The 26,914-nt window shown below is 44.4% G+C and overlaps 1 protein-coding gene across 4 annotated transcripts in view; it reads left to right on the top strand.

The window, feature by feature from the left end:
- The first annotated feature begins 4,881 nt into the window (after positions 1-4,881).
- Sh3rf2 (SH3 domain containing ring finger 2) overlaps positions 4,882-26,914 on the top strand; it is a 116,607-nt gene continuing 94,574 nt past the window's right edge. Inside the window, exons 1-2 of one of the 4 annotated variants that reach the window (XM_021650742.2) lie at positions 4,882-4,993; positions 6,937-7,422. In XM_021650742.2, the coding sequence (XP_021506417.1) occupies positions 7,045-7,422 (378 nt within the window). In that variant the 5' untranslated portion in view covers positions 4,882-4,993; positions 6,937-7,044. Of the gene's footprint in view, positions 4,994-5,764; positions 5,838-6,134; positions 6,319-6,356; positions 7,423-26,914 lie in introns of those variants that run through there. The other 3 variants (XM_060377337.1, XM_060377336.1, XM_060377338.1) reach the window with 3 other exon arrangements.

Below are 26,914 nucleotides of genomic sequence, written 5' to 3'. Positions count from 1 at the left end.
CTGGTGTGTTCTTCCTGCGGGTTAATTTGGTTCAGAGTGAAAAGTCTTAAACTCTTTTTTTTTCTTATGATATCTGCTTCCCAAAAAAGGAAGTAAAAGGAGGAGAATCCTTCATCTAGTAAGCACTTGTATGCAAATCACAAGGTGTATCCTATTAGTAATCTCAGTTGATACATGAGGAATCAAAAAAAAAAGAGAGGAATGAAGTGGGCTACGTAGTAACTGGCAGAGCTGGGACTCCTATCAGGTCTGTAGGACTCTACAGTCAAGCTCCTCACATGGATTCAAATCACTTTTCTTTAACCATAAGGACCACAGGTCCTCTGAGAACATTAATAGTGACTCTTTGTCCTTGTCTCAAGCTTGGATGGCTTTACTGCAAGCCTGATGATTGCATAGAAATACCCTAAAATACGCTCCTCACCTGCAGACATCCCCTGATGAGAGAATAAATTCCTCACTTAACCTCATTCCAGGCCTGCATCTTTCAAAGAAAGGCAGGATGCTCATCAGAGAGTCAAACCGTCATTCTGCCTGCTCCAAAAGTTCCCAAGGGCTCCCTGGAAAACCAAATCACAGGGGCCAATTCAACATCAGGGATTAGCACAGCTCTATTTAAGTGTTTTAAAGGCATATGCAAATTTATCCTAGGCACTGAAGGAAGGGAGTGAGAAGTCTACGCCTCTACCAGAATGCAGTGAGAGCCAAGAAAGGCTTCCCGATGTCACAGCTCTAACTCTAGAGAGCTAGAGTTCATGAGCACTCTTTTGAAGGATTTAGGGACTGATTATGAATGGTTAGGTTTATTGTAGAGATCCTGAGGTTACGAACACTAAGAGCAGAAAATGAAAATGATTTACGTGGGTCAGTGATACGGCTTCACAATCAAAAGCACTTGTTCCACAGGCCTGACCACCTGAATCCAAGCCCTAAACTACTTGGTGGACAGAGGGAACTGTCTTCTGATCCCCACACCTGTGCCACCACATGCACACTTGTATCTACACACATACACAGAGGGAGACTACCAAATAGTGTGTTTTAGATGGCATACCACTAAAATTATAATTCCAAAATTACATCCAAACCAAGTGCACTTACTTTGTGATGAAATTTTCATGAAAAAAAAACAAAAAAACAACAACAAAAAAAAACACCTCTCTTAATCTGGGAGGAAGGCTGGTTTCTTGAAAGTCATTTACTCAGGGGCAGAAGGTGGAGGCAGGCAGGCAGTGTGCCTTCCCTGTAGATGAACCCATGCTCACCTACCAGGACCTACTGGCTCTCAGGCGCAGCGCCCTTGATCGACTAAAGGAGAAGAGAGATGAGAACTTCCTCCGCAAGCTACCATCACCTAGGAAGACGCCTGCTTCTGGGTCAGGTTCCCAAAGGTGACCCACATGATACCATCAGAGAACACCTGGGTTTGGAGGCAGGAAGTGGATGGCAAGACCTTGAGACAAGAAAGACACTGCCAAGTGGCATCTACCTGAATCTGGTGAAAATTCTTAGGTCAAGTGAAAGGTGGAATTCAGAACACTCAATTTGGCTACAGAGATGTGTGTGATAATACATATTTGATGTATCATGGCCTTAATATGATTTTGTTGATGCAGTTTTTCAAGTTGGCCTTGAACACACAATCTACTGCTTCAGCATAGGTTACTATGCCTGACTTCCAAACACAACATTTTCAAAATAGTATTTGTTCATTCATATATTCATTCTTCCACTCATAAGTTCAATCATATACATTTATTGAATATCAACTACATTCCAGCCACATAGCTGGACAAGTAACTGCTTCATTCCCTTCTGCTTTGTTTGGGAGCGTTAGACATTAATGGATGATTAAAGTGCTGGGTTGAGACTGTGAAATAAAAGAATAGGGTGACAAACTTGCTACTCACAGAATAAAGACCATTTCCCAAAAGAAGGGGCATTTAATCAAAGCTCAGAGTCATAGAGAACATGAAACAAGCAAAGAGGGAGTGAAGGAAAAGGAAGGTTGAAGGGGAAAAAGGCAGTGCTTCAGGAATACCAAGGAATTTGTTCTCACAAGCTCGGGCAGATAAGCCAGATCGTACGTGCGTGGTCTTACAGGCCAGGAAAAAATACTTGGATTCCAGCCTAAGGCCAATAGGAAGGATGTTGAACAGGGGAACCAAACGATCAGATATGCCTGCTGTTGGCATGAATTGACATGTAAATACAAGCAGCATAACCTCCTGAGTGCCGTACAGATATTAAATAAGCGTAGCCTGGCCTTGTCTTGTGAAGAGTGCTGATGAATCGAATGTGTGCAGGGGGTCTGGAGCCTGGGAAGGATGAAGATTTCACCTTCTTGTTTGTTTTTTAGGAACTAGCTGTTTGTCTGATTTGATGCCAAGGTAGTGCTTGGGAACACCAGAATAAAATCCCCAACTAAGTCTTCCAACGCTTCAAAAGAAAAGGTCTTCATGACACTAGCTTCTCTGTGGGTGGTTAGGGACCACCTACAGGTATGATTTGAGAGCCCTACCCCGACTCCCAGTTAACTTCGTCTTTCTACTCCAGTGCCCCAAAACCTTCCATCTCAATCTGTGGTTTTGAATTTCCAGCTGCCAAATGCACTAGGAAAGAGTAATTCGCTGCTCTGCTCTTCCTTCTTAGGGAAGGAGATATGATTGAATTTTCTCAGGAATGGGAGACCCCCAAATAATTTTGAGACCCTCTGACAGTGCAGAAATAGAGAGGGGAAGTGAGATAGGGCACATTGAAGAAGGAGAGAGTCAAAGCACTCCACCTTCCTTTATTCTTATTCTGTTAGGTTGCTTCTGCAATCTGCTGATGGATACACAGTGGACTTCATGCGTAAAAGTGTGAGAATTTATGTAGTAAAAATGCTTGAACAGACCCATGGTATCTAGGACTTTGTAACATAAAAACTCAGGTTCAAGTCAAAGGTTTGTAACTCTGAAAAAGTTACAGCACCTACCATCTAGAGTTGCTGGAAGACAATTTTGCTTAAAGTTTTCTCACTGGTGTCTAGCATACATTAAGTTATCTATAACATTTCTGTAATTATTATACCCTTGTTGCCTATTTTAAAACATAATTTTCTCATTCAAGCTTGTGTGTGCATGTAGGTGCAGATGGGATTTGGTCAGGGAAATGGAGTATGTTTAAGAATAAGAGAGGGAAGGAGAAAACAGGAAACAGTACAGGAGCCTACCACAGAGGGCCTCTGAAAGACTCTACCCAGCAGGGTATCAAAGCAGATGCTGAGACTCATAGTCAAACTTTGGGCAGAGTGCAGGAAATTTTATGAAAGAAGGGGGAGAGAGAAGACCTGGAGGGGATGGGAACTCCACAAGGGGAGCAACAGAACCAAAAAATCTGGGCACAGGGATCTTTTCTGAGACTGATACTCCAACCAAGGACCATTCATGGAGATAACCTAGAACCCCAATATAGATGTAGCCCATGGCAGTTCAGTTTCCAAATGGGTTCCATTGTAATAGGAACAAGGACTGTCTCTGACATGAACTCAGTGGCCTGCTCTTTGAACACCTCTCCCTGAGGGGGAAGCAACCTTTCGAGGTCGCAGAAGAGGACAATGCAGCCAGTCCTAATGAGTCCTGATAGAAGAGGGCCAGATGGAAGGGGAGGAGGACCTCCCCTATCAGTGGACTTGGAGAGAGGCACCAGAGGAGATGAGGCAGGGAGGGAGGGAGGGTGGAAGTGGGAGGGAATGAGAGAGGAGGCTACAGAAGGGATACAAAGTGAATAAACTGTAATTCATATAAAAGATAAAAATTTAATTTAAAAAAAAAGTGCTAGTGTGGAGTGGTACTTTCTAGAAGGCCAGGGCACTGTAGGGCAGTTCACAGAGGACCTGAGCTTTCCTAAGAGGAAACGAGAATGAAGACTCAAGAGAGATGTTCAAACTGCCGTCATGGCAGACAAGGCGAAGTTGGGAGGGACGGGTTGCTGTTGAAGCTCTGAAGGGAAATCTGAAAAAAGTCACTAGCGTTCTCTGAAATGAATGTGTGTGGAGATTAAGGCCCCAGAGCAGAAGAGACAACTACGTCTGCTCCCTTCAGATATCTCCTTCATGCTGAGCTCCGTGCCTGTTTGATTTTTTTCTTTTTCTTTCTTTCTTTATTATTTATTTATTTATTTGGAACTGACATGGAAGAAAACTGAAAGACAAACCACCACAGGCTTCTTGATTCCTTCTTAAGATTTTTCTAATGAGCCATGGCTAAGGAACTTCCATGTGATAAAGAATTATTATCTATTACCAGGCAGGGCATCAGTGATAAAGTCCTTCCTAGCAAGTACCAAGCTCTAGGTTCAATCCCCTGTTCCCCCCGCCAAAAGAATTGTTACCCTATGTTTAAACATAAGAAGATTAACGAGATAGACACACAGAAAGAAGATAGAGAGAAAAAAGAGAGAAAGGAAAAGAGAAAAGGAAAAGTGATTTGTATTTGGGGTAGAGAACAAAGTCTCACAATAGTCTTAAAGTCATGGTCCTCCTGCCTCTCCTTTCCCAGTACTAGGATTACAGATTAGACCACATACCCAGCCAGAAGATACAAAAAAAAGGAGGAGGAACAGGAGAAAGCAAAAGAGGAGGAAGAAGAAGTTGAAGAAGTAGGAGAGAAGGAAGAAGAAGGAAAGAAACAAAGAAAGAAAGGAGGAGGAGGAGGTGGAGGAGAAGATCCAGTTTCTAGATGGAGGTTTACCTCACTCACTCACTCAGCAACTTGAGAGAATCTCTTGATCTTTCTGGGTACAGCTGCCTCATCTGCCAGGCATGCTGATTGGTCAATCCGGGTCATTATCTCTTGACTTCTTGCCATGCTGGATGAGGCTGGGTGCCCTCAAACCCTCTCACTCTGTGGCACAGTAGTTAAGAGCACATACCATCTGCCTCTCATCTGATGCTACTTGGTGGGTGACCTGCTTTCCCGTCTATCTTCGTGTCCTCCTCTGGGTGATGAAGGTAAACTTTGCTGGTGTTCTCTGTGGTAAGAGGGTTAAGCGGGAGAATGCAGATAAAGTATTGAGAACAGTAGCTGACACAGACAGGGGCCACCCTGCTGTTACATAATGGCATCACCAACTCACTCAGTTGGACTGCCCTGTAACTTCACATGAAACATTATTGATAAATCAAAAATGGAAATTTAGCATCAGTTAGGGGTGTGGAATGACTACTGGAAATAACAGATGGGTGATGTAGGACCATTACTTTTACCTTTTGAAAAGACCTTCCTGAACTTCGATTTACAAGGTAAGTGCATGTACACCCAACTCTTCTTTTAATTGGAAGAAACCGAACCAAAGATTACTGAAGTCTTTCTCATCTCAAAATTCAAGGGGTGATTATCACTTTTAAGACCAGGATTTTATGAGAGACCGGCTTATCTTTGTACCACAGCTATCATTAATATGTTTGACCTTCTCGGGAAATCCTTATAAAAGTTTAAAAATAAGTATGAGCGCCTTGTCATGTTTCTAACTAAGCAAGTTTAAGCTGCTTGAATGAGGGAGAAAAAAAAATGGGGAAAGTAGATCCACAGAATCTTCACTGCTTGGCCCTAAGTGCTGTGATAGCACGGATAGGCCAGCTGCAGTGCGGCAGGCAGGCAGCCGCCGGCAGTGACAGTGTTAACAGGGCTGGGTAAGGTGATCACTTGAAACTGGAAGGACTTTGTGGAAGTTTTCAAAGCTTGGCAGCTGGGCTGCCCAGCCCTTGAGAGGAAAGGAGGCTGGCCAGTTAGACAGAGCACGCCCCAGCCCAGCCCAGCCCAGCCCAGAATTGCAACTGCAGTTAAAGGCACAAGGTTAGTGGCCCCACGCACCTCTCCAGCCTGCTGACAGCTCTAAAGAAGACAACCCCCACCCACCCCCACCCACTCCCACCCACCCCCACCCACCCCCACCCACTCCATCCTGCCTCCCCAAGGTGCAATCTGGTCACCTCTGCTAACTGCTGGGGGCCACAGGCCCTCCTGCTAAGCCTCCTCATCATGATCATGGAGCCTGGGCATGGCTGACTTGTATGGGGGAGACCTCTCAAAACTGGAGGCTTGGTTTCAGGCATCCAAAATGAAACTGTTTCTAAAGCCAGGATTGTTTTCAGACCACACACACACACACACACACACACACACACACACACACTCAAACATACCCCTTCTATTCACTCAGGCAGCTTCTCCTCGGTATCTGTAGGCAGTGACAGGAGCCTGAATTCCTTTCTGCTTCAAGCTGAAACCCAGGACAATTGTCAAAGCAGCTAAACAGGTCCCAGGAACTCACCTGGTAGGAGGAAGAATGTCTCTGACGCTAAACTAACCCGGAGTGGAGAAAGGCAGGGAGGGAAGAACTGGGGAGAAGGGAGAGGGACAGACAGGGAACAGAGTTTAGGCAAAATAGTATTGGGCAGTAGGAATTTTTCTTGTTTATTGTTAGAACAAAATAGTGGAGGGATCTCTAGAGTGGGGGAAAGAAGTGTACATCTGCATCGGAGTCGGTAAACACTTCCCGACGCTCATTTACTTGTGCAGCAGATAGAAAACCTGTGGGGTTCGGGGGGAGGAACCTTAGTCTGAGTTAAGACAGACTGTGCCCCTGGCAGGAGAAAGGACCACCCCAGCCCTTCCGGTAGAGAGGTAGCTCCCAGCCTCAGCTGTCCGGTCTTCTCTCCTGGCTAGCACCCTCCGCTCAGAGGCAACGAGCAGTCAGTCACTGTGCAGGATTCCCTCTGATCCCTGCAGCAGGCACAAGCTGAGTCTTCTAACCTGCTGCACTGAATCAGAATGAGTCATTTGAAGCTCCGGGAACAAAGTACTTGCAGCTGCCTCTCAAGACACTGCCTCCATGTAGGTGGGACACACCTCTGAGGGCAGTCACGTTTTTTTTCCTCCTTCCTTCAAACAGGCAGGGATTTCTTGATGCTCCCCAAAGACTGGCTCTACCCCCTCGGCTCGACTGCCCCTACAATGTGGCTCCTGCTTCTCCAGGTCGGGACCGGGGTTTTAAAATAAAATGGATGATTTGACGTTACTTGATCTCCTGGAGTGTCCTGTGTGCTTTGAAAAGCTCGATGTCACAGCCAAGGTCCTCCCCTGCCAGCACACCTTCTGCAAACCATGTCTCCAGAGGATTTTCAAGGCCCACAAGGAGCTGAGGTGCCCGGAATGCAGGACCCTGGTGCTCTGCAGCATCGAGGCGCTGCCAGCCAACCTGTTGCTGGTGCGTCTGCTGGACGGTGTGCGCTCTGGACAGAGCTCGTGGAGAGGGGGCTCCTTTCGCAGGCCTGGGATCCTGACCTTGCAGGACAACAGGAAAGCCAGGAGCAGCCCTCGAAGTCTACAGGCCAGCCCTTTCCGGCTGGTGCCCAGCGTCCGGATCCACATGGATGGGGTAAGAGAAACTTGCTTGCTAATATCGTGTGCACTTGGAGGCTGGCTATGTGTATGCTGAGAGCTGGGAAACAGACTTCCGCCAGAATGCTGGCGCTGATTCGCCAGACATTAGTTGGGTGAGCCGTGATCGCTTTACAGAGAAACGATGGGAACTCTGAGCCTACCTACTCTGTCTGACAATTCGTTTCAGAACTTCTAATGCTTGGTAGATTCTCTTTAGTTCTTGTCCAGCGAGAGTTGAATGAGGAAAATACTTGTAGGTGATCGTATTTTGGGTCTTTCATGTCTGCTGCTAAGGGGACAGACCAGTGTATGGGAAATGCCCTGCAGGGGATCAGGGAGGGGAAGGAATAAAGAAAATTAATTCAATTATAGATTGCTTTTGAGATTTCTGAGTTTTCAAATGTCAGGTGTTGCTTGAAATTTATCTAACTCTGTCTTCCCACTCCATGTCATGAAGTGCTGTTATGATGATGCTCATTCATAATCTGTTTGAAGTAAATTTGTCGAAATTATTGACACCCAAAATCTCATAGGAGGGAAATGCCTATGTGAGTGGACTAACTGATGGCAAAAGCTAGGATATATTATAGAACAGATGTGTATAGGAACACTGCTGATGTGTGTCTACAAAGCAAGAGAACACACAAAATACATGTCTGTCAAAGGCTGCACTACAGACCCAGTCAGACCATACAGATTACTGAGTAAAACCTCCCATGTGCCTCTGCCTAGCCCTGATAGCACATCCTGAGGTTATCTGCTCTGTAAGAGCACATCTCTGGAAGCAGACACAGTCTTGAGTCCATCGGGATTATTTGCGTTGTCATGCCTCGACTCTTTGAACCAAAATGGACACAAAGCTATGGCTTAGATTGTTGGCATACTTAGGCAATCAAAGATGCATTCTTTGAAGTCCTGCCTACAGCAAGCTTTAGTGCTGGCAGCAGGTCCCAAGACATGCCCTGAAGAATAGCAGTGGGTGCGAATGTTTGGCACTGAAACTCCCTCCCCACATGAAAGGGGCTTGCAGTGTGTGTTCACAGCCATTTCCAAAGTTCTTCAATGGCGCCATTAAGCCATCCATGTGGTAAGGTTGTATGTGTAAATATTCAAAAACGAGAGCAGGAACTTGGTGTGGTTTCTTCACCGAAGGCTTTTTTTTTTTTATTGCTGTTGTATTTATGTGTGTGAACACATTCCAGAAAGGGGATGGGTGCTCTCTCACTCCTCTGGAAGTCTCCTCAATCAATCAGAATCCACAGGCTTGCAAAGGTAGAGTAGGGTGAAAACAAACTTTATCCAAACATGCCTTGTTAATAGAGAAAGCTATCTGCCCCTGGGTTGGCAAATCTGCCTTGAACTCCTAACACCTAGAAACCTCTTCACTCCCTTTCCCTACAAAAGTCTGACTTGCCTGTCAGGCGAGGATCGTCATTCACTAAAGAACTGATACCTGGAAGAAGGCAGGTCCCTTGTAAGCTTTGCAGACTTATGTTGAGGTTTTCATCTTTCCCCCATGATGCTAAGAAGAGTGTGTCCACAGTTATCAGTGAGTTGAACCATTCAGGACCCACAAGGGGGATTGAGAGCAGATAATATGGAAGATGTTAAGATAGTGGGTGTCCTTGGATCTCTTCTTGGGGACTTGGAACATGGGACAAGGGAGATAGAGATGTGCTTGTGCCCACTCACCAAGCCGTCCCGGCCTGTCATCAAGCTGAAATGCACATGTGAGTCCTTGAGGGCTCATGCTTTCAGAGAAAACCCAAATCCATAAACGTGTTTTTCAAAGAGAAGAGCTGGCAGCCCACCCCCAGCACCCCCAACTCATTCATATCTTTCTTTGAAGTGTTGATCTCATGCCTTTTGCCTCTTGATGGGAATATGAACAAACTCATTCCCGGATGTTAATACAGTGTCATTCTACAACTTGTTTCTGCTTGTAAAAGTATAACTCTCCTTCCTGCATGAAAGTATGAAACCATCAGGCCTTCCAGTTAAGACATGGGCACTGCACTCTGAGATGGGCTTGCACCATCAGTCAAATCCCCCGGAGTTATTTGTCCTCTCTGCCTCAGTTTATCCAACCAAGCCAACAGCTAGTAATATTTGCTACCCCCATCCCTTCTCTAAGGCGCTGTGAAATCATCCCTGCAGCATGCTGTATCACCATGGAAAACATCTGCCAGGGACATGCAAAGCACCATCATTATCATTAATTTAAACTCAGCGTGACTTTGGGCAAGCCACTTAAGTTGGCTGGGTCTCAATTTAAGATTCTGTAAAATGGGAAAATGTATTGTAAAAGCAGAGAACCACCTTGACACCTAACTAATTAGTGTTTGCAAAGCACTCTGAGGCTCAGATGAAAGGCATTGGAAGATGGTTATCACAGTAAACATCACTATTGACTGTTTATTGTGCCCTGCCGTAGGTGAGGCATTCTGCAAAATGCAGGAGTTACAGCTCTTGCAGGAAAGCGGAACAGGCATTGTTATTAAACATGAGTCTGTGGTGAACCCAGACCAGAGTAATACGAAGTCTAAGTACTCCCCTGAGCAGGGAAAATAATCTGTTGTCATAGGGTACCATTTTGTAAAACACCTCTTTCATAGGCCTCCTTGATAGCCTGGCACTCTGAAGGAGTTCATTTAACTTCCTACCCACAAGCTTTTTAAGCCCAAGGTCTGTTCAGCTCACCCAGGCTCATCCACCAAACAAGCTCATCAAGATCTTTTCTGTTGGCTCAAAGAGGCATGATGCCTGTTGTGCTAGCAAGTATGCTAGGGTGGAACAAATAGTCACACCTCATGCTGCCAGCCCAAGAGAGAGAAAAATTAGCCCATTGTGCCTACACATCTAAATCCCTCCCAAGCTGATTGTGTAAAAGAAAACTTGAGAAGGAGGCTACAGGCGTTTACAGCATGCAATTATTCCACCCAGATGAGAAGCTCCGGTGGGCTCCTTACGGTACAAATCCCTCTCGTTCTTAGTCTTCCTTACAGTGAAGCCAAGGCCAAGGAACTGGACAGGCCCTTCAAAGGAGTACGGCTTGCCAAAGAGCTTATCTCTTTTCCTCCTTGTTCGGCTTAATAGTATTTCTGAATTAGGGCAGGTAATAAAGGTTTTGAGAAATTAAAATTCCAAATCCCGAGTCTGCTCCAACAGGGGTTGTGTACTTTGACTGAGTCACTTAAACCTCAGGGCCTTCAATTCTCCATCAGCAAATTGAAGATAATAGTAGTGCCTACCTCAGAGTGTGGTGAGATAGAAATGAGGTGATTCACACCCATTAACTCCTAGTGCACCGACTGGCTCACGCTGGATGCTCAATAAATATTAGCTGTGATTGTTATTGAAGTGACTCAACACTTTCTACGCAAAATCACACACCCTCTCCCACCCCCTTGTGAATTAAGTGCCACCCCAAAATATGACTCTTGCTACCCTGGCTATCTGGCTTGTGTGGTTTCCCTCAAATGATCTACAGCCCCGTAATTCAGGTATGTGACATCACAGCATGTGCTGGCTTGAAACTCCATTCCAGACCACTTAGGGAACTAGGGGTTGAAGATAAGAGAAAGTTTTCAAACTCCAGTTCTCTGAATAGTTCAAAAAAATTAATTAAAATTGCAAAAACGGCACACAGAAAGCAAGTTTCTGGCTCACCTCCCAGGCAACACTGATTCTTCATTACCTTTGCATTTTCTCTTTTCCCTGTCTCCCTCTCTCTTCCCCCACGCCAGTGTCACCAACCTGGGTCTCTCAGGGCTGGACTTTCTACCTACATTGTTAAACACCGTGACAATCGCGCCCCATGTCAGCGAGAACACACCTGCTGTCACCACACACAAACCAGGTGGCTTTGTCACAAAAAACCATTCAGCTGCTGTTGCAAGCGACTGAGGAGCAAAAACGAGGTCAGAAAGCACTTGAGGGAGCTGAGGTCGGGCAGAAACCACAAGATGGCTGTACCCCTTTCTTGGGTCTCAGATGTGTTCTAAGCTGTAACACAGATGGCGGGTTTTGCTAAATGTGCAGAGACTAAAATCATTCCGGTCCCTGAAAACAGCAGACAGGTGACACCTGGGACAGCCATAGGTAAAAGGATTCAGGTAGGTAGAGGTTGCAGTTGAGAAATCAGGAGACACGGGAGAGTCTCCGGCTTCACTCACATTAATTTGTAAACAACTTTGGAAAAAAAAACAGGATCCCAAATGTCATTGCTGGCACCTGCCACCGATGAACCAGTTCACAGTTATAACGCACTCTCCCTTTCACTGCTAACTGTGTTCACGGATTTCGGGTCCAATGGAGCTGCGTTTGTGCTAGGATTTAACATTTGTTAACCTCGAAGCTTTGGGCAGGTTACTTATTGCCTCTAATCCTCAGTTTCAGTGTTGTAAAATGCAGGTAACAGTGGCATGCATACAGCACAAAGTCATTCTAAAGTTAAAATGTGATACTGCATACTGAGAGCTTAGCATATGTGCCTGGTACCCAACAGGTGCTAAGACACATTAGCAACAGTAAATAATTTAAAGCAGCAGCCAAAGAAACTAATAAATAAGGCCCTCTAAAATGACTGAGTGATGCCTATATGAACTCACAGAGACTGAAGCATGCACAGAGTCTGTGGGTCTGCACTAGGCCCTCTCCATATATACTATAGATGTCAGTTTAGTACTGTTAGGAGACTCTTGAATATGTGAACAAGTGACTCTGAGTTTTGTGCCTTTTCTTGGGGCTCGTTTATTCTTCTGTTAGCTTGTCCAGCTTCGATAAGATGGTTTTCATTTTATATTATTATTATTATTTATGTTTTGTTGTTATCTCCAAGAAGCTTTCTTTTTTCTAATGAGAGACAGACAGTGAGAGGATCTAATGGGAAAGGAGGTGGGGATGAACCGGGAGATGAACCGAGAGAGGGGAAAACTGTATTTAGATAAAAAAGAAAAATTTTAAATATAATAAAAGAATAGAAAAGACTGCTGGTGCTGAGAGATTGATGTAATAGGTAAATATTGAAAAAGTAAGTAAAGGGTATTTGGGGGAATATCAAAAGTAAAACGCGTTCTCAAAAGGTCAGGGTTACAATGGTAGAAAGAACATCAGTAGCTGCCACGGTTTGTGGGCTGGGGTCAGGTGTGGCTGTGCAGGGCCCTGTGAGGAATTCTGTGGCCTCATACCCTGAGTCTTGATGCTGGTTGTAGCACAATGTATATGCACTGAAAGCATGGAAATGAACAGCAAGAAAATACTCAGTTTTATCGTACTTTGATTTTAAAGTGAAACAGAGAGTTCATCTGCACATCGTTCTTAGTCTCTCCTCATCTCCACCCGGCCTCCTCTGATTTCCCTTGTCCTCTGTGTGCAGTGACGGGAAGGCCTCTGCCTGATGATCTGGGTGATTCTTGCAGGGGACTCCTCCCTGTTTTAGTGAGCGGATTGTTTCCTGACTCGGTTAAAGGTGTCTAGCTCATTCCCTGTGGGAGACCTCAGCTCTGAGGCAGGTGGGCGGGGCATCAAGTTCTCCCTAGTCAAGACCAATTATCCACCCCAAGAGAAACACCACCTGGGGATTTGTATGTGCACATTTTTGTGTTGTTTTCCTTTCTGCCTATGAAAGGTTGCTACACCCGTGTCTCATCATAGTATAAAGAGGTTGGGAGAGAAAGTACTTGTGTGTGTAGCCATGAAGAACAGCAGCCTCATCTGACCCAAGCCAGGGATCTGCTCAAACCAGATGAAACAGGTTATTAAGCCATTTCCTCTCCTATCTTTTGCATTCTTTTCATTTTGCTTACTCCAGAGACCAGCCTTTCACACGTGTGCACTCTAAATCCTTAATGGGTGTCCCACAGAGCTCCAGAGTCAAACCTCAAAGCTATAAGCTTCTTTGCAGAAAGTTTGTTGTGATTTCAAAAGATTTTAGCCTCTAATGAACTGGGACTCTCCAAGCGGGAGATTGTAATAAAAACCATTTCACAAACCCCTCTTCCTCCTGGGAGTTCTGGGGTTTTGAACCTAGGGTAGCAAGTGCTCTGTTACTGAGCTCCTTCCCCCCCCCCCCCCCAGCCCTTCCTGTGTTATTTTTGCTTTTTCTTGTTTTGTTTTGCTTTAACTTGGGGAAATGGTCTTGATAAATTTTCCTGCTTATTTGAGCTTACTCTGCAGTCTAGATGGGCTCTGGGCGTCAGTCCCCTTGCCTGAGCCTCCTAAGGTGCCAGCATTGCAGGCTTGTGGCACGAGGGCAAACTCATTTCCCAAATCTCAACAGTATCCCATCTCATTCTCCTGTCTCTTGTTGGGACCTTAGTAAGAGAACAAACTTTGATAAGAATCCGCGTGCTCATTCATATTTTTAAGCAACTCTGAAGCCCACTCTGTCCATCCTTTGCAATATTTAGTGCCTACCAGTCTCCAGCCACAGGAGCTGTGACAACCTGTGCAGCAAAACAAGAATACCACCTTCCCAGGGCTAAATCTCTAACTCTGACTGGCTGGAAACCCAGATATCAACATACAAGAACACAAACCTGGGTATAACAGGTGTGTCCGTGTATAAATCAGATATTGATTGTAAGACGGAATCCATAGATGACATACTGTCTGTGTACTTACGATGTATTGGGGGAAAAAAAGAAACATGGCCGAATTAGCTACTCACTGTATGACAGCGATTTTAGGAATGCTGAGGTATTCTAAGAGCAGCATTGCCTCATCCCGTTTATATAGAGCTCCATATAATATGAAGTTATGAACTACAATGATTTGGAGGCTAATGAAGATTCCTAACGTCACTGTACATGAGTCTACCAAAATCACCATCCTTCATACTTAAATGGATGAATATATAGAATATATACATATATATACATGTTATAATTCAATAAAATTGACTAAGACAAAGAAGACTTAGACTCAAACATACTATGAGAATGTGAGGTTGTGAGGAAGGTCGTTTTGAGGAGAATGAAGCTTGGTCAATACAAAGAAACTTTGCGCTACGTAAGCTGTTTTAAAGTTTGAGGGAAGTTGGGGTCAAGGCACGTTCTGGCTTGCATGTGGGCTGCAAGGAAAGGTAGGACAGAGATGTGCTGAATTAGAGCAAAAGCTGGGAGGTAGGAAACAGATGGAGAAGGGGCAGGGCATCCTGCCTTCTTATTAGGGTGGCTATATAACACTTGGAAGGTATATGTCACTTGCTAGGTAATAAAGTCACTCCAACAGCCATGCCAAGCTGAGTACATGTCGCCATGTGGCCTCTAAGCTCTATCAGACGGATCTGACACAACTAAAGGACGTAGGTGTGCTTCAAGGTGGTGGTTAACACATTAGGAAATGGAGAAGCAGCAGGTGACAGAACAATTCTGCACTGTTCACATGGTCAGGTCTCCTAGCTAACTCTAGTGCATAGGAATGCCAGCCATGGCGCCCAAAGCAAGGGAGAGAACAGCACAAGACATGGGTCCCTTACCAGCAGCACCACTGGCTGACAACTCCAGAGCAGCAGCTCAGAAGCCAGAGTACTCAAAGTGCCTGCCACGCACAGGCCCTGCCCTGACAAGCCACACCAGGAACTCCCGCTGAATTCATCTCAGAACTCTGTCGACTCCTCAGTCTTTCTTCAAGACACCAAAAGAACACAAAACTTACCTCTGGGAGTCCCTAGCCTACAGCCTAACCTGTGGTAGGATCTCCAAGATATTCATCAGAAATTAAGAGTCAATAAGTAAATGAGTTCATGTCTCTGGTAGACTTGGTGGAACCACGGGCTAACTACTCATAGTGTAGAAATGAGCCCTTCGTGAATGAAGCCATTACACAGTATTTGAGGAACGAGCTGCACACTTATTAGGGGCAAAGCACATAGTGCCTGAGATGCTCGTGACATGAGTCACCCCCTTAAATACGTTTTTGATGGATGAACATCATTCTTTTAAAAACATGGTGGGTCAGGTTCACAATCCCTTGGGTCAGGAACTGCCAGTCCACACAAGGCTAACCTCCTTTGTCATGCACCACGAATCCACACACGTTCCGTGGTTCTTGGTAGGTGCACTTCATCGGAGTTAATTGGCAGTTAGTCACAGGAAGGAATAGGTCCCAGAGTAAATTGCCTCTAAGGTGCAAGCTGAACTGACCTGGCTTCCATTATCAGTGTGGATAGGAATATGGCTGGGGGGCTCTGTTGCTGCCGAAGTCCTAACTTTCTCACACGCGGTATTAAATCTGCCATGTTAGGCAGCACTCAGCAGCACTAAGAACACTTATCTTTCAACCACAATCACTGTCCACCTCCAGAATCCTTCCATCCTCCCTGCGTTAAAGTCTAGACCCACAGTAACGTCTTAGTCTTTCTCTCCCCCAGCATCTGGTACTTGTGTAGGGATGTGTGTGTGTGTGTGTGTGTGTGTGTTTCTGAATAAAAAGAACAGATTTAGTAATATGTACTTCAATTGTTCTGCTACTTCTGATTAGACTTCCCATAAGATAAGCAAACTAGATAGTGTTGTGACTGTGACGAAAGGCCCAGGTTTGGTATGTACTGGCTGTGTGCTTCTGGGTAAGTCACTTAGCGACTCTGAGAACTGTTGGCATTAAATAGAAATAGCAGGGCACACCTCACAAGACGGTTTGGAGAATGAGACAGCAGTTGTAGAGTATTCAGCCAGTGGTCTAGCTCCTGCAAAGGTTAACTGTGTGTATACTCATCCAGGTAGCCACAGGTATCTGCTAAAATGTTATTCTACTTGCCGGTTAAATAAATGGCTGTTTCTGTGCTGTGATCATGGAGGTAAGCGGCATCTTGGGGGCTGGGGGAATGGCTTACTCAGTAAAGCATTTGCCTCGCAAGTACAAGAATAAGTGTTCAATCCCCAGGACCTACCTCAAAATGCTGGGCCTGTGGTGCACTGGGGAGCAGGGGCAGGAGAATCCCCAGGCTCACTGACCTACTGGTGATCTCCAGCCCACGGGAGACCCTGTCTTTATGAACATATGTATAAACATGTCATATGTAGTAACTTTTATTTCATGTGCATAGGTGTTTTGCCTGCATATATGTCTGTGTGAAATGTTGGGAGCCTCTGGAACTGGAGTTACAGACTGTTTTGAGTTGCCTTGTAGGTGCTGGGAATTGAACCCAGGTCCTCTGGAAGAACAGCCAGTGTTCTTAACCCGAGACCCTGTCTTACAGTAGGTAGATGGCCTTCCTGAGAATGAGACCTGAATTTGTCCTCTGGATTCCACATACGTGCTCTGGTACTCACCCATGCACCCACACATTAAATAAAATAACAGCCCCAGCTCCACTTGGAGGACAATCAAGAAAAATTGGAGACGCTATCTAACATAGGGCTTGTCAGATATTAAGCTCTTGTAGGTGCTGGGCTCATAGCCTTTCTCTTTAGCTTCAGTGGAGACGAAAGCAAATGAGACATGACCCTTGTCCTCAAAGAGCCTTATCCACTCCCTACGGTGATGAGTTCATAAATCCTAAAAGCAGCACAGTGTGCTAAGATAACAGGTGAGGATGGTCCACTCTGCCAACACAGTCCATGTAGGGTGTACCGCTCCAGTGTCATTCCTGGGATGAAACACTTCTCATTTAGTGTTTTTTTTTTTATTTTAAGAAATGTATTTATTGTTGTGTGTAGATACTTTGCCTGCGTGTATGTCTGTACGGCGTGTGCATAGTGCCTGCACTGGCCAAGAGATGGAATCAGATCCCCTGGAACTGGAGTTAAGGAACAGTTGTGAGCCACCATGTAGGTTCTAGAAATTGAACCCAGGTCCTCTAGAAGAGCAGCCAGGGCTCTTAATCACTGAACCGTCTTTCCAGCCCAAACATTCTCAGTCTACAAGCAGCCACTGGCATGAGTGCCACTGGAATCTCCACACCATACATAGTAGTCCCAGGCTCAGCTGGTGTTGAAATTACTGTTTTTAATAGGAGAACGTGATTACAGGTCAAATTTGGCAGCCCTGTAGTAGCTGTGAAATGAAGTGACTGAGTTGCTTTTTTTTTTTTAACACTTGTGGTCTGGGTCCCTAATCATCTAAGCACTGATGGATGACACTGAGCCTACTAATTTCAGAATACACTGAGGCATCTATGCTGGGTACTGAGTCCTGGACCCATGGTCCCAAGGCTTCTGGCTCTGGGAAAATGTGTTTTTGGCTACCATTCACAGTCGAGAGAAGGAAACTAAACAACTTAGAGCATTCAGTAAAACCCTTCCCCAAGAAGGCTGCTAAGAGGACACTCGCCAGGAGAAGGAGAAATGAAGCAGATAATCCCAGAGAGCTTGAAACACACCACCCATGCAGAGGGTGTCGGTCCAAGGGCCAGTGATAAGAGGGCAAGAATGAAACATTTTTCCTAATCCTGAAGTTGACCCCCACGTGGCTGGCTAAGACTCACTCTTGGATCTGTGTAACCTTCTTCCCCTGGGAAACAATCCCTCTGTCTTTCACCGCAGGTCAGTCTTATGTGCCCCCTGAGATTCTCAGGTTCTCTTGTTGCTACCAACTAAGCTTCCATGGCACCTGTCAGCCTACACTCTACTCCTTCCCACTGACCTCAAGCTCCATGGGTAAGAAGATGTCTTGTCTTCCTCTATATCTATAACAGTCTCTCAACTGCAACCAACACTCACTAAATAGTTATCTGAATAGCTAATGTTTGCCACACTGTAAGAAACCAGTCAGATGCATCAGCCTGAAGGCTGAAGAGCTCCACTGAAGGCTATTAGCTTCTCCCGAAGCTAGCAAAAAGCTAGCCATTTGGCTCCTGGAATCCTTACCAGCCCGTGTCTGGTTGACAAAGGTGTTTCTTGACTTAGGTCCAGGTTGGCTAGGAATGGCCTGTAAGTGCTTGCAGAGAATTCAAAGGTAATTAGCTTTCAGAAAGAAAAAAAAAATTGAACCAGAATGGAGCAGACTGCAAGAAGAACGTCAGGTGACTGGCATGTCTCCTGGGTAGGGCGTTCTGGTTTTTGCAGAATTAGGAGTGATATCGCCGTACACATAAAAGTATTTTAATTGGTTACCAAGGCAATGCAACAGAATCACCGGGCACAGAACAGGAATAGAACCGCGCTGGGCTGTGTTCAGGAACGGTGTTTATCTGAAATATTAACAAGCTGCTTGGATATGAGAAAGCAGGGGTGACAATAAATCTTACTTGGGACTTTTGCTTAATAAACAAGAGAGCTGGAGCAGGGAAGGAGAAAAGTTCTCCTCCCCACTCTCTAGAGAAGCAGCAGTGTTGACCTCCCAAAACTCAAGTGTCTCCTTGGAGTGAGCTCCCGTGGACAGAGAAAATCCAAGGCTCTGTGCTGAAAGGAAGGCGGAACTAGGTGGAAGGAGGGAAGGAGACACCAGCGCCACCTTCCTCCAGAGAGAGTAAAAGTTACAGGATCCAGGAACAAGCATACTCACAGAACAAAGTTTTCCAATTTCTTCCTTTTGAGTTCCCTTTATATTGGAAAGAGAATTATTTTTGTATTAAACACATTTCTTTCTATTAACTCATTTTAGTTTTCTTTGTGTAGCCCAGGCTGTCCTGGAACTTTAGAGACCGGTCTGGCCTCGAACTCAGAGATTTGTCTGCCTCCGCTGAGATTAAAGGTGTGCACCACCGCCGCCCAGCTTCACTTTTGTTTGCTAAGGTCTGGGTTTCTTCACAGCAAGTTAGGTCGGAGGTGGGACGTGCAGCATTCCCACCCTCTGCCGCTCTCATCTCAAGACCTGCAGAGTAGAACAAAACTAGTCAAGGGAGGTATGGTTTCTGACTGCTTCGGCGACCGCAGGAGGGCCAGAACAAGAAGCTGAAAAGGGGATGGACACCGTGGTTCATCATGACCTTGACAATGTCTGGCACCATACAGCATGCACCTTGTTTCAGACACTGTGCAAAATAAACATGTTTTTCTTTATTTCCTCCACTATTCCCTGGAGGTCTGCAGTATTTCTCATTTTTTTTTTTTTAGATGAGAAAACAGTTAGTTAGTGACAAGGCCAGGACTTGAAACTGATCTGCTTGAATTTAAGACCTGGCCGCTGAGCAGGGCAACCAAGAGGACCACGACCACAAAATGTAACTCTGTAGAGCCTGTCCAGCCTGCCATTGCTGGCCACTTCCTGCTGGCACCCGTCTCTCCACAGTAATGCTTCTGAGAAGCTTCCAGATTGTGATTTAATCCTCAGCTCTCCCAGCTCCATGGCAATCATGTGTTCTGTCTTAACTAGGACTGCCTAGTCATAAATTTAAGAATCTCAATCATTTAAAAAAAAAAATGAGTTTAGGTAAGCAGAGAAGGAGAGAAATAGAGAAAAAAGGAAAATAGAGGACAAAGACAGGAAGGACACATGGGAGGTCTAGAGCTTGGAGGAAAAGCAGGCATGAGGAGAGCAGAGAGGGAAGCCAAGGCAAAATCAGTTGTGTAAGGACAGGAAATTGGAGGGAGATATTTTATCAGGAGTTATGACAAGCTCTGGTCCAGAATTAGGCTGCCCTCTCCAAAATATAAACAGAGTCAGAGCAAAATGTTTATGCTCCATCCCCCACAGAAACCTGTCTTCTCAGCAGGTGGCAGGAAGCCAAAGCCCAAGCTTCAGGAAACTCCCAGCCAGAAGCAACCTTAACAATGACTGTAGTTTGGGAAGGGGGGTGCAGTTTCAATTCTCATTCTGAATATTCTAGCATTCCAAATTTAAAACCTTCCCCTTCCAATTTTAGAGACTATGCACAAGAAACAGAAATCCCTACATACATATAATTTTAAGGAAATTTTTAATTTAAAGGGTCTGGGGGGTGGGGGGAACAGCTAACATCTCGAGGCCTTCCAGTTTTCAAGGGCCTGGAATGATCTAAGCCACAGAGCAATACCTTTTCACAACAGGAAAACTGCGGCTCAGGAGAAGCGAGATGTGTCCACGCGTGCACATTCACTAAAACACCACATACTGGACCAGTGGTTCTCAAGCAGCGGGTCGCAACCCCCAGGGTCAACACCGACCCTTTCACAAGGGTCACCTAAGACCCCGTCAGAAAACACAGCTATTGACATTACAATTCCTAACAGTAGTAAAATTAGAGTTATAAAGTAGCAACAAAAGTAATTTATGGTTGGGGGTGTCATCACAATGTGAGAAAAGGGGTCACAGCCTTAGGAAGGTTGAGGACCATGACTCTAGACCCTCACACGTGGGGTTCATGGTGAAGCTTTGCTGGCCTGTGCAAAGAGTATGTTGAGCACACAGCTGTTTACTCCCGTGCCTCTGTGCATATCACTCTTGTTACTAGTTGAAATCTTGGTGCCGTAGTCCCAACCGCACCTCCAGCATCCATGTAGGTCGTCTTTCTCTTATATTCTAGACCTTTACATCTAAGGAGAGTTTGAGAGTCCTCTAAAGCCAGATGGCTCCCTCTCCCGTGTCCCAGTCCTCTCTCTGACTTCCCAGAGAAGGGTCCACCTCCAGGGCCTGCGTGTGCTCTAGTCCTCCACCCTGGTGAACAATGAGAAATGTCTAACTGAAACTGAGTCACAGAGCACATCTGTCCCATCTTAAGTGGGGGCCTGTAATTTTTTGAAGGCGACTCCAAGCAGGTGCATTTTTGCGTCAATAGCTTACTATCTATCTTATTTTCTTCAACCTGAAGATGTCACTGAGTTCAACCAATGACCTAGTTCTTAGTGTTATTGACACAAAGGAGAGCATAGAGCAATGGTTAAGAGTGAGAGGGCGGCTTTAAAGCCATCATGACTAGCTTCAGACTCCCGCTCTTCTTGGTCAAGAAGAATGGAGTCACTACAACACACCGCACACCAGTTCTCAGGAACAACCAACATAGTCAAGGACTGCTCCGTGTTCACGATTTTTATTATTAGGTTTTTCAATCGCCATACCTTCTATACAAGTATCCGTCATTTTTCACTGCGTGCACCTGGTCCAAGGTCCAGCTGCTTTCTGTTTAAACCACCCACAAATAACCGTGCTGCAGTTTTGACTCGTAATGCATCTCTGAAGTGGTGAGATACCAAGTTCCTCCTGCAAGAAGTGTCACACTCCTAAGAGAACCTCTCTTGACATCCCATCCCAGTAAAGAGCCTCTAGCCATAACAACCTGTGCTAAAACAACACTGTAACAGGAATGCTATTCTTCAAAGCCTTTTTGGAGAAAATATTTTTAGTTTCCATTTTGGAAAGCCTATTTCATAGTGTGCTGTGTGTGTGTGTGTGTGTGTGTGTGTGTGTGTGTGTGTAGGGCTGCTATAAATTAAGCTCAATGAAATGAAGAAATTCTGCATTTTAATAATAGTAGCAACTGACACTCATCAGTTACAAAAACCTATACTGTGTCCTCTCTGCAAAGTAGGCACTAGGCTATAGCCACGAATAAGACAGATCAATATGTGCTCTATTAGGATAAGTAGAAAGAACAACAATACATACACACATGCATGCAAGTCTGCACACACTTATGGCCTTACTTGGGTTCTGTCGCTGCTTGTTTGGAAGACACAAGAGCACTGTCAGGAGAGTGGAGATGTCATCTGGGGACAGAGGATGAGCAATAACAGTATACAGTGAAACCAGCTGCCATCTGGCACTGAGGCCTAATCCTCTGGGTGAAACTCTGGGAGATAATTGGTAAATTCTAACATCTGATAGATCTGTGTGTTTATACACACACACACACACACACACACACATTTATGAGCTGTTAGGAGCCAATTTGGGAGCAAACCAGGTTCTAGAAAGAAAAGAATCCCAACAACATTGCAGGCATTGACTATAGAAAAGGAGCTGACTCCTGCACACATGAGGAACAAGGAAATGTGCTTGGGACACAACAAATGTCATCTGAATAAAGTATGACTGTTATAAAGTCGATTAATATTTACTATTGATATATCTTTTAGTAAAGCTGCTGTTAGTCCTAAAGAGCTGCATAACCAAATCACCACACAGAGACTGGGTTTATTTAGTTAACACAAAGCTGGGCAATAGTTACTCCCTCCTAAACCTCCAAGCCCTCATAGTTTCCTAACATTTAGATTTTGCCCATTATACTGGCTTTTTGTAAAATCTTAGGTCTGTTTCATTTTCCACGTCATCATTCCATGATCTGTCCTCCAGCTCTGCTCTCCTATCTCTCCTCGCCCTTTCTCCTCCCACTCATTTCCTGCCCTCTGACTCCTCCCCTCTTTCTTATCCTCTGGCTCTTCCCATTGCTCAACATAGTTGCTTTATTTTGGCCTGTTTATGCAAAGTTGAGACAGCATGCTTAGAATAAGTATCACAATGTAATGTTGGAATTGAAACCAGGGGGAAGGGTAGAAATCAGCATTTGAATGAACAAGGGTAAGGTGTATGCATTTCAAAAGAACGTTATACCAACATATGACTTTTAGTTAACAACTTATAAATACTGGTTTATTAATATTAAATCTATACATCTGGATGTAAAGCATTAGCCATAGATGTAATTATGTAGAGGCTATATAAGAAATTTTTGTATTAGCCTAGTTATTTTTTGTGAATGAAAACAGTTTTTTAAAGTAACAAAACAGAATATAAAGAATGTAAGAAGATATGAAGAAGAAGGTATAAACAAGAAAATAAGCAGTGCAGTGGTGGCACATGCCTTTTATCCCAGCAGTCACAAGTCAGAAGCAGATGGATCTTTGTAAGTTTGAGGCTAGTCTGGCCTGCAGAGCTAGTTCCAGGACAGCCAAGACTTCTGCTTTAGGATTAAAACACTTATTTACACAGTCGGGAATACTATTCTAGTAATTGTTGACAGCTTTCAATTACAAATTAATAATAGTATTTCCTCTACATACTTAAAATCTTATTCTAAGGCTTTCTGATTTTTACTGGTCGTATTAACAAATATGGAGTTAATACTCTTTTTATCAGGACTGCCTGCTTCCTCTTCTTCTGTGGCCTGGCAAGCCCACCCCACCAGGGGCAAGCAATTAAAGAGTGGGTAACAAAAGCCATGTCAGAGACAGCCCCTGCTCCCCATACTAGGGAACCCACATGAAAACTGAGCTGCCTATGGCACCATCTGAGCCATGGGTCTAGGTCCTCTCCATGCATGGTCCTTGGTTGGTGCATCAGTCTCTCCAGGCCCCACTGGACCCAGATTTGAGACTAGGGTCAGATGGTAGGGGAGGAGGGCCCCCTTTTGGATGGACTAGTGAAGGGGGATGGGAGGTAGAGGGAGGGAGGTTAGGACCAAAGGACACAAAGGAAGGGGCTACAATCAGGATATGAAGTGAATAAATTACAAAAATAAAAAAATTCTTTTTAAGGTAACCTATATCCCCTTATCTGGCTCTATCAAAAACCACTCCTTTCTATTTGCTAGTCTGCACTTTGACTATAATGTGTTTGAGCTATTGCACTCGCGCATGTGTGTGGGATATGATTCTACTTGAAGTTGGTAGGCTCTTAAATCTGTAGATTGATGTCTGTATCTGTGACAGGAAGAAAAACAGCTCCCCAATGGTGCTCATCTCTTAGTCCCCGGTGAACAATTGTAGATTAATTTAGGTCACTAGTCAGACCAGCTCAAGCTGTGAAGACTGCCCAGGGTTTATCCACATAGGCCTGATCTAGTCAACTGTTTACGCAGTTGAAGAAGCAGGCAGAGGGGGCGCTCAGAGTGACCTGAGGCTGAAGGGAAAGAAAGGGGTGCAAGAATACAGGCAGCTCCTGAAAGCTGAAAGCCTCTTTGGAAATGAATTCTCCCCTAAAGTCTCGAGAAAGCCGTGCACTCTGCCCAATCCTGAATTCAGCCCAGTGATACTCTTGTAGAATTTCTAACTTGCAGGAATAGCAGACAAAATTCTGTTGCTCTAAGCCAGTAACTTGTTATGACAACTACAGAGAGTTCATACAGTGCTTTCCAAACATTCTGGGAAATCCTTCAAATACAGTCCCCAAATACCAGCTTTTACGTGCATTCTATCCTCCACATCTCTTGACCAATCTTAAATATTTTGTGTCTTTTTATTTTGGTGGTTACGTAAAAACTATCGGGTTCTGATTCTACTGTAAATTAACTCATGTATTTAATCTATAAGTAACTTATCTATAAATGTAATTGGGTTATATTATGTACACCTTTAAAAGAAATTTGTACTTCTCAATATTTTATCTTAGGCTTAAGGTTTCCATTTAGAAATACAATAAATTATTTTGATCAAAATTAAATTTTTATTTTTTTTATAGTTGTCTTAGGGTTAGAATTCTGTGATGAAACACTAGGACCAAAAGCAACTTGGGAAGGAAAGCATTATTTGGCTTATGCTTCCATATCACTGTTCATTACTGAAGAAAGTCAGGACAGGAACTCAAGCCAGCAGGAACCTGGAGACAGGAGCTGATGCAAAGACCATGGAGGAGTGCTGCTAACTGGCTTGTTTCTCTTGGCTTGCTCAGCCTGCCTTCTAGAGAATGTAGGACCACCAGACCAAGGATGTCACCACCCATAATGAGCTAGGCCCTCACTGATAAATCACTAATTAAGAAAACACCAGCCAGGCATGGTGGTGCATGCTGTAATCCCAGAACTCTGGGAGGCAGAGCAGGTTAATCTCTGAGTATGAGGCCAGCCTGGTCTGTAAAACAAGTCCAGGACAGCTAACACTACACAGAAAAACCCATCTCAAACAAAGAAACAAACAAAAGAAAGAAAGAAAATAGCTTATATCTAGATCTTATGAAGGCATTTTCTCAGTTGAGGCTCCCTCCTCACTGTGTCAACTCGACACAAAACTAGACAGTACAATAGTCATCTGTTGACATCACTTTTACTAGTTCTCCTCAGTCTATCAACCCAGTTCTGAGTGATCAAACATGTTATTAGAATCCTCTTAGGTGGGCTGGAGAGATGGCTCAGAGGTTAAGAGCACTGGCTATTCTTCCCAAGGAAGGTCCTGAGTTCAATTCCCAGCAAGTACATGGTGGCTCATAACCATCTATAATGAGAGCTCTTCTGGCCTGTAGGCACACATGCAGACAGAATACTGTATAAATAATAAGTGAATAAATCTTTTTTAACATTTTATTTATTACATACACAATGTTCTGCCCACATGTGTACTACAGGCCAGAGGAGGGCACCAGATCTCACTATAGATGGTCATGAGCCACCATGCGCTTGCTGGGAATTGAACTCAGGACCTCTGGAAGAGTAGACAGTGCTCTTAACCTCTGAGCCATCTCTCCAGCCCTGAATAAATCTTTTTTTAAAAATGTAAAAAAAAATAAAAATAAAAAAGAATCCTCTTAGGTTAATTAGTGTTATGCATAAGGATTTTCTAATTATTGATAAATATGTGTATGTGTATTTATATATGTCTACTTAACTGTTTTGAAAAAAAATTCTGGTTTTTATCTTAAATTCCAAATGCCTGATACTTTAGCCTCAATTTTTCTTTCATTAGAGTTAGTAATTTAAAAAAAGAAGGAGAAAGAAAGAAAATGAGCTGACTGGAATAGAAATGGTGAAGGGCTCAGAAGACATGTTAGTAAGACACTAAGAACATTACATACCCATATGCACATGCACACACATGCACACATACACACGAGAAATGATCACAACTGTTATGTGTCTGCTGACATCAAGAGTCACAAAGTAGAAGACAAGACCTTAGCTGAGGTGGTCAAATACAACCTCTCTAGAGGGCACACTTATGCTGCTACCTGAAGAATGAGAGGCAGACAGCTCTGTGAAGAGCCAAGAATGGAGGCAGAACAGACTCCTTCAGCCAAGAGCAGAGTTACAGTGACAAGAAGCCCATCTCCTTGGAGCTAGCTGAGGAGATCTTCCTCTAAAGACCTAGGGGCAGGTTGTCTTCCAAGGAGAACTCATCCAACTAAATTCTTCCCATGGCTACCTGAGGCCCAGTCTGAACTGGGTGTCTAAAGGGCAGTCTAAACCAAGCTCTCTGATATCTTTTCTTTAAAATGCACCTGATAAGGAGTCATGAAAACGGATGTTAAGAACTCTTAAAAAAAAAAAAAAGGAAAAAAAGAAAGGGAGTAATAAAAAAAAGACATCTGTTCCGATGTCTTACTATGCAAATGTGGAGTATGCAATTTAACGAGAAAAATGGGGATTCCATGATCACACAGCTTGCCAGTCAGCGTACGTACGCAAGGAACAAACTTCGGGCTTTTCTACTCTCAGAGCTCTTCGTAGTTTTCAAACTTGTTTTGCCTTTTCCACAGGCCATTCGATTCGCTTGCCTCCACAGCACATGGCACGCCAAGAGACATGTTTGAAACATGAATCTATGCGGGTTATGGGTGTCGCTTGGCAGCCGGGTGCTCTCAGTCTTGATGAGCTCAGCAAACAGGCGTTTGTATGGCCTTGCGGTTCATGCCAATTTTGAACCTCAAAGGTCAGTTTTCCAAGACTCCAGGAAAAGTGCAAGGGATGAGCTCTCCAGAGA

Source organism: Meriones unguiculatus, chromosome 2 (genome assembly GCF_030254825.1).
Source record: "Meriones unguiculatus strain TT.TT164.6M chromosome 2, Bangor_MerUng_6.1, whole genome shotgun sequence".
Taxonomy (NCBI): Eukaryota; Metazoa; Chordata; class Mammalia; order Rodentia; family Muridae; genus Meriones; species Meriones unguiculatus.
Note: the sequence above shows the minus strand (reverse complement) of the source record. Positions and strands in the feature narration are given on the sequence as shown.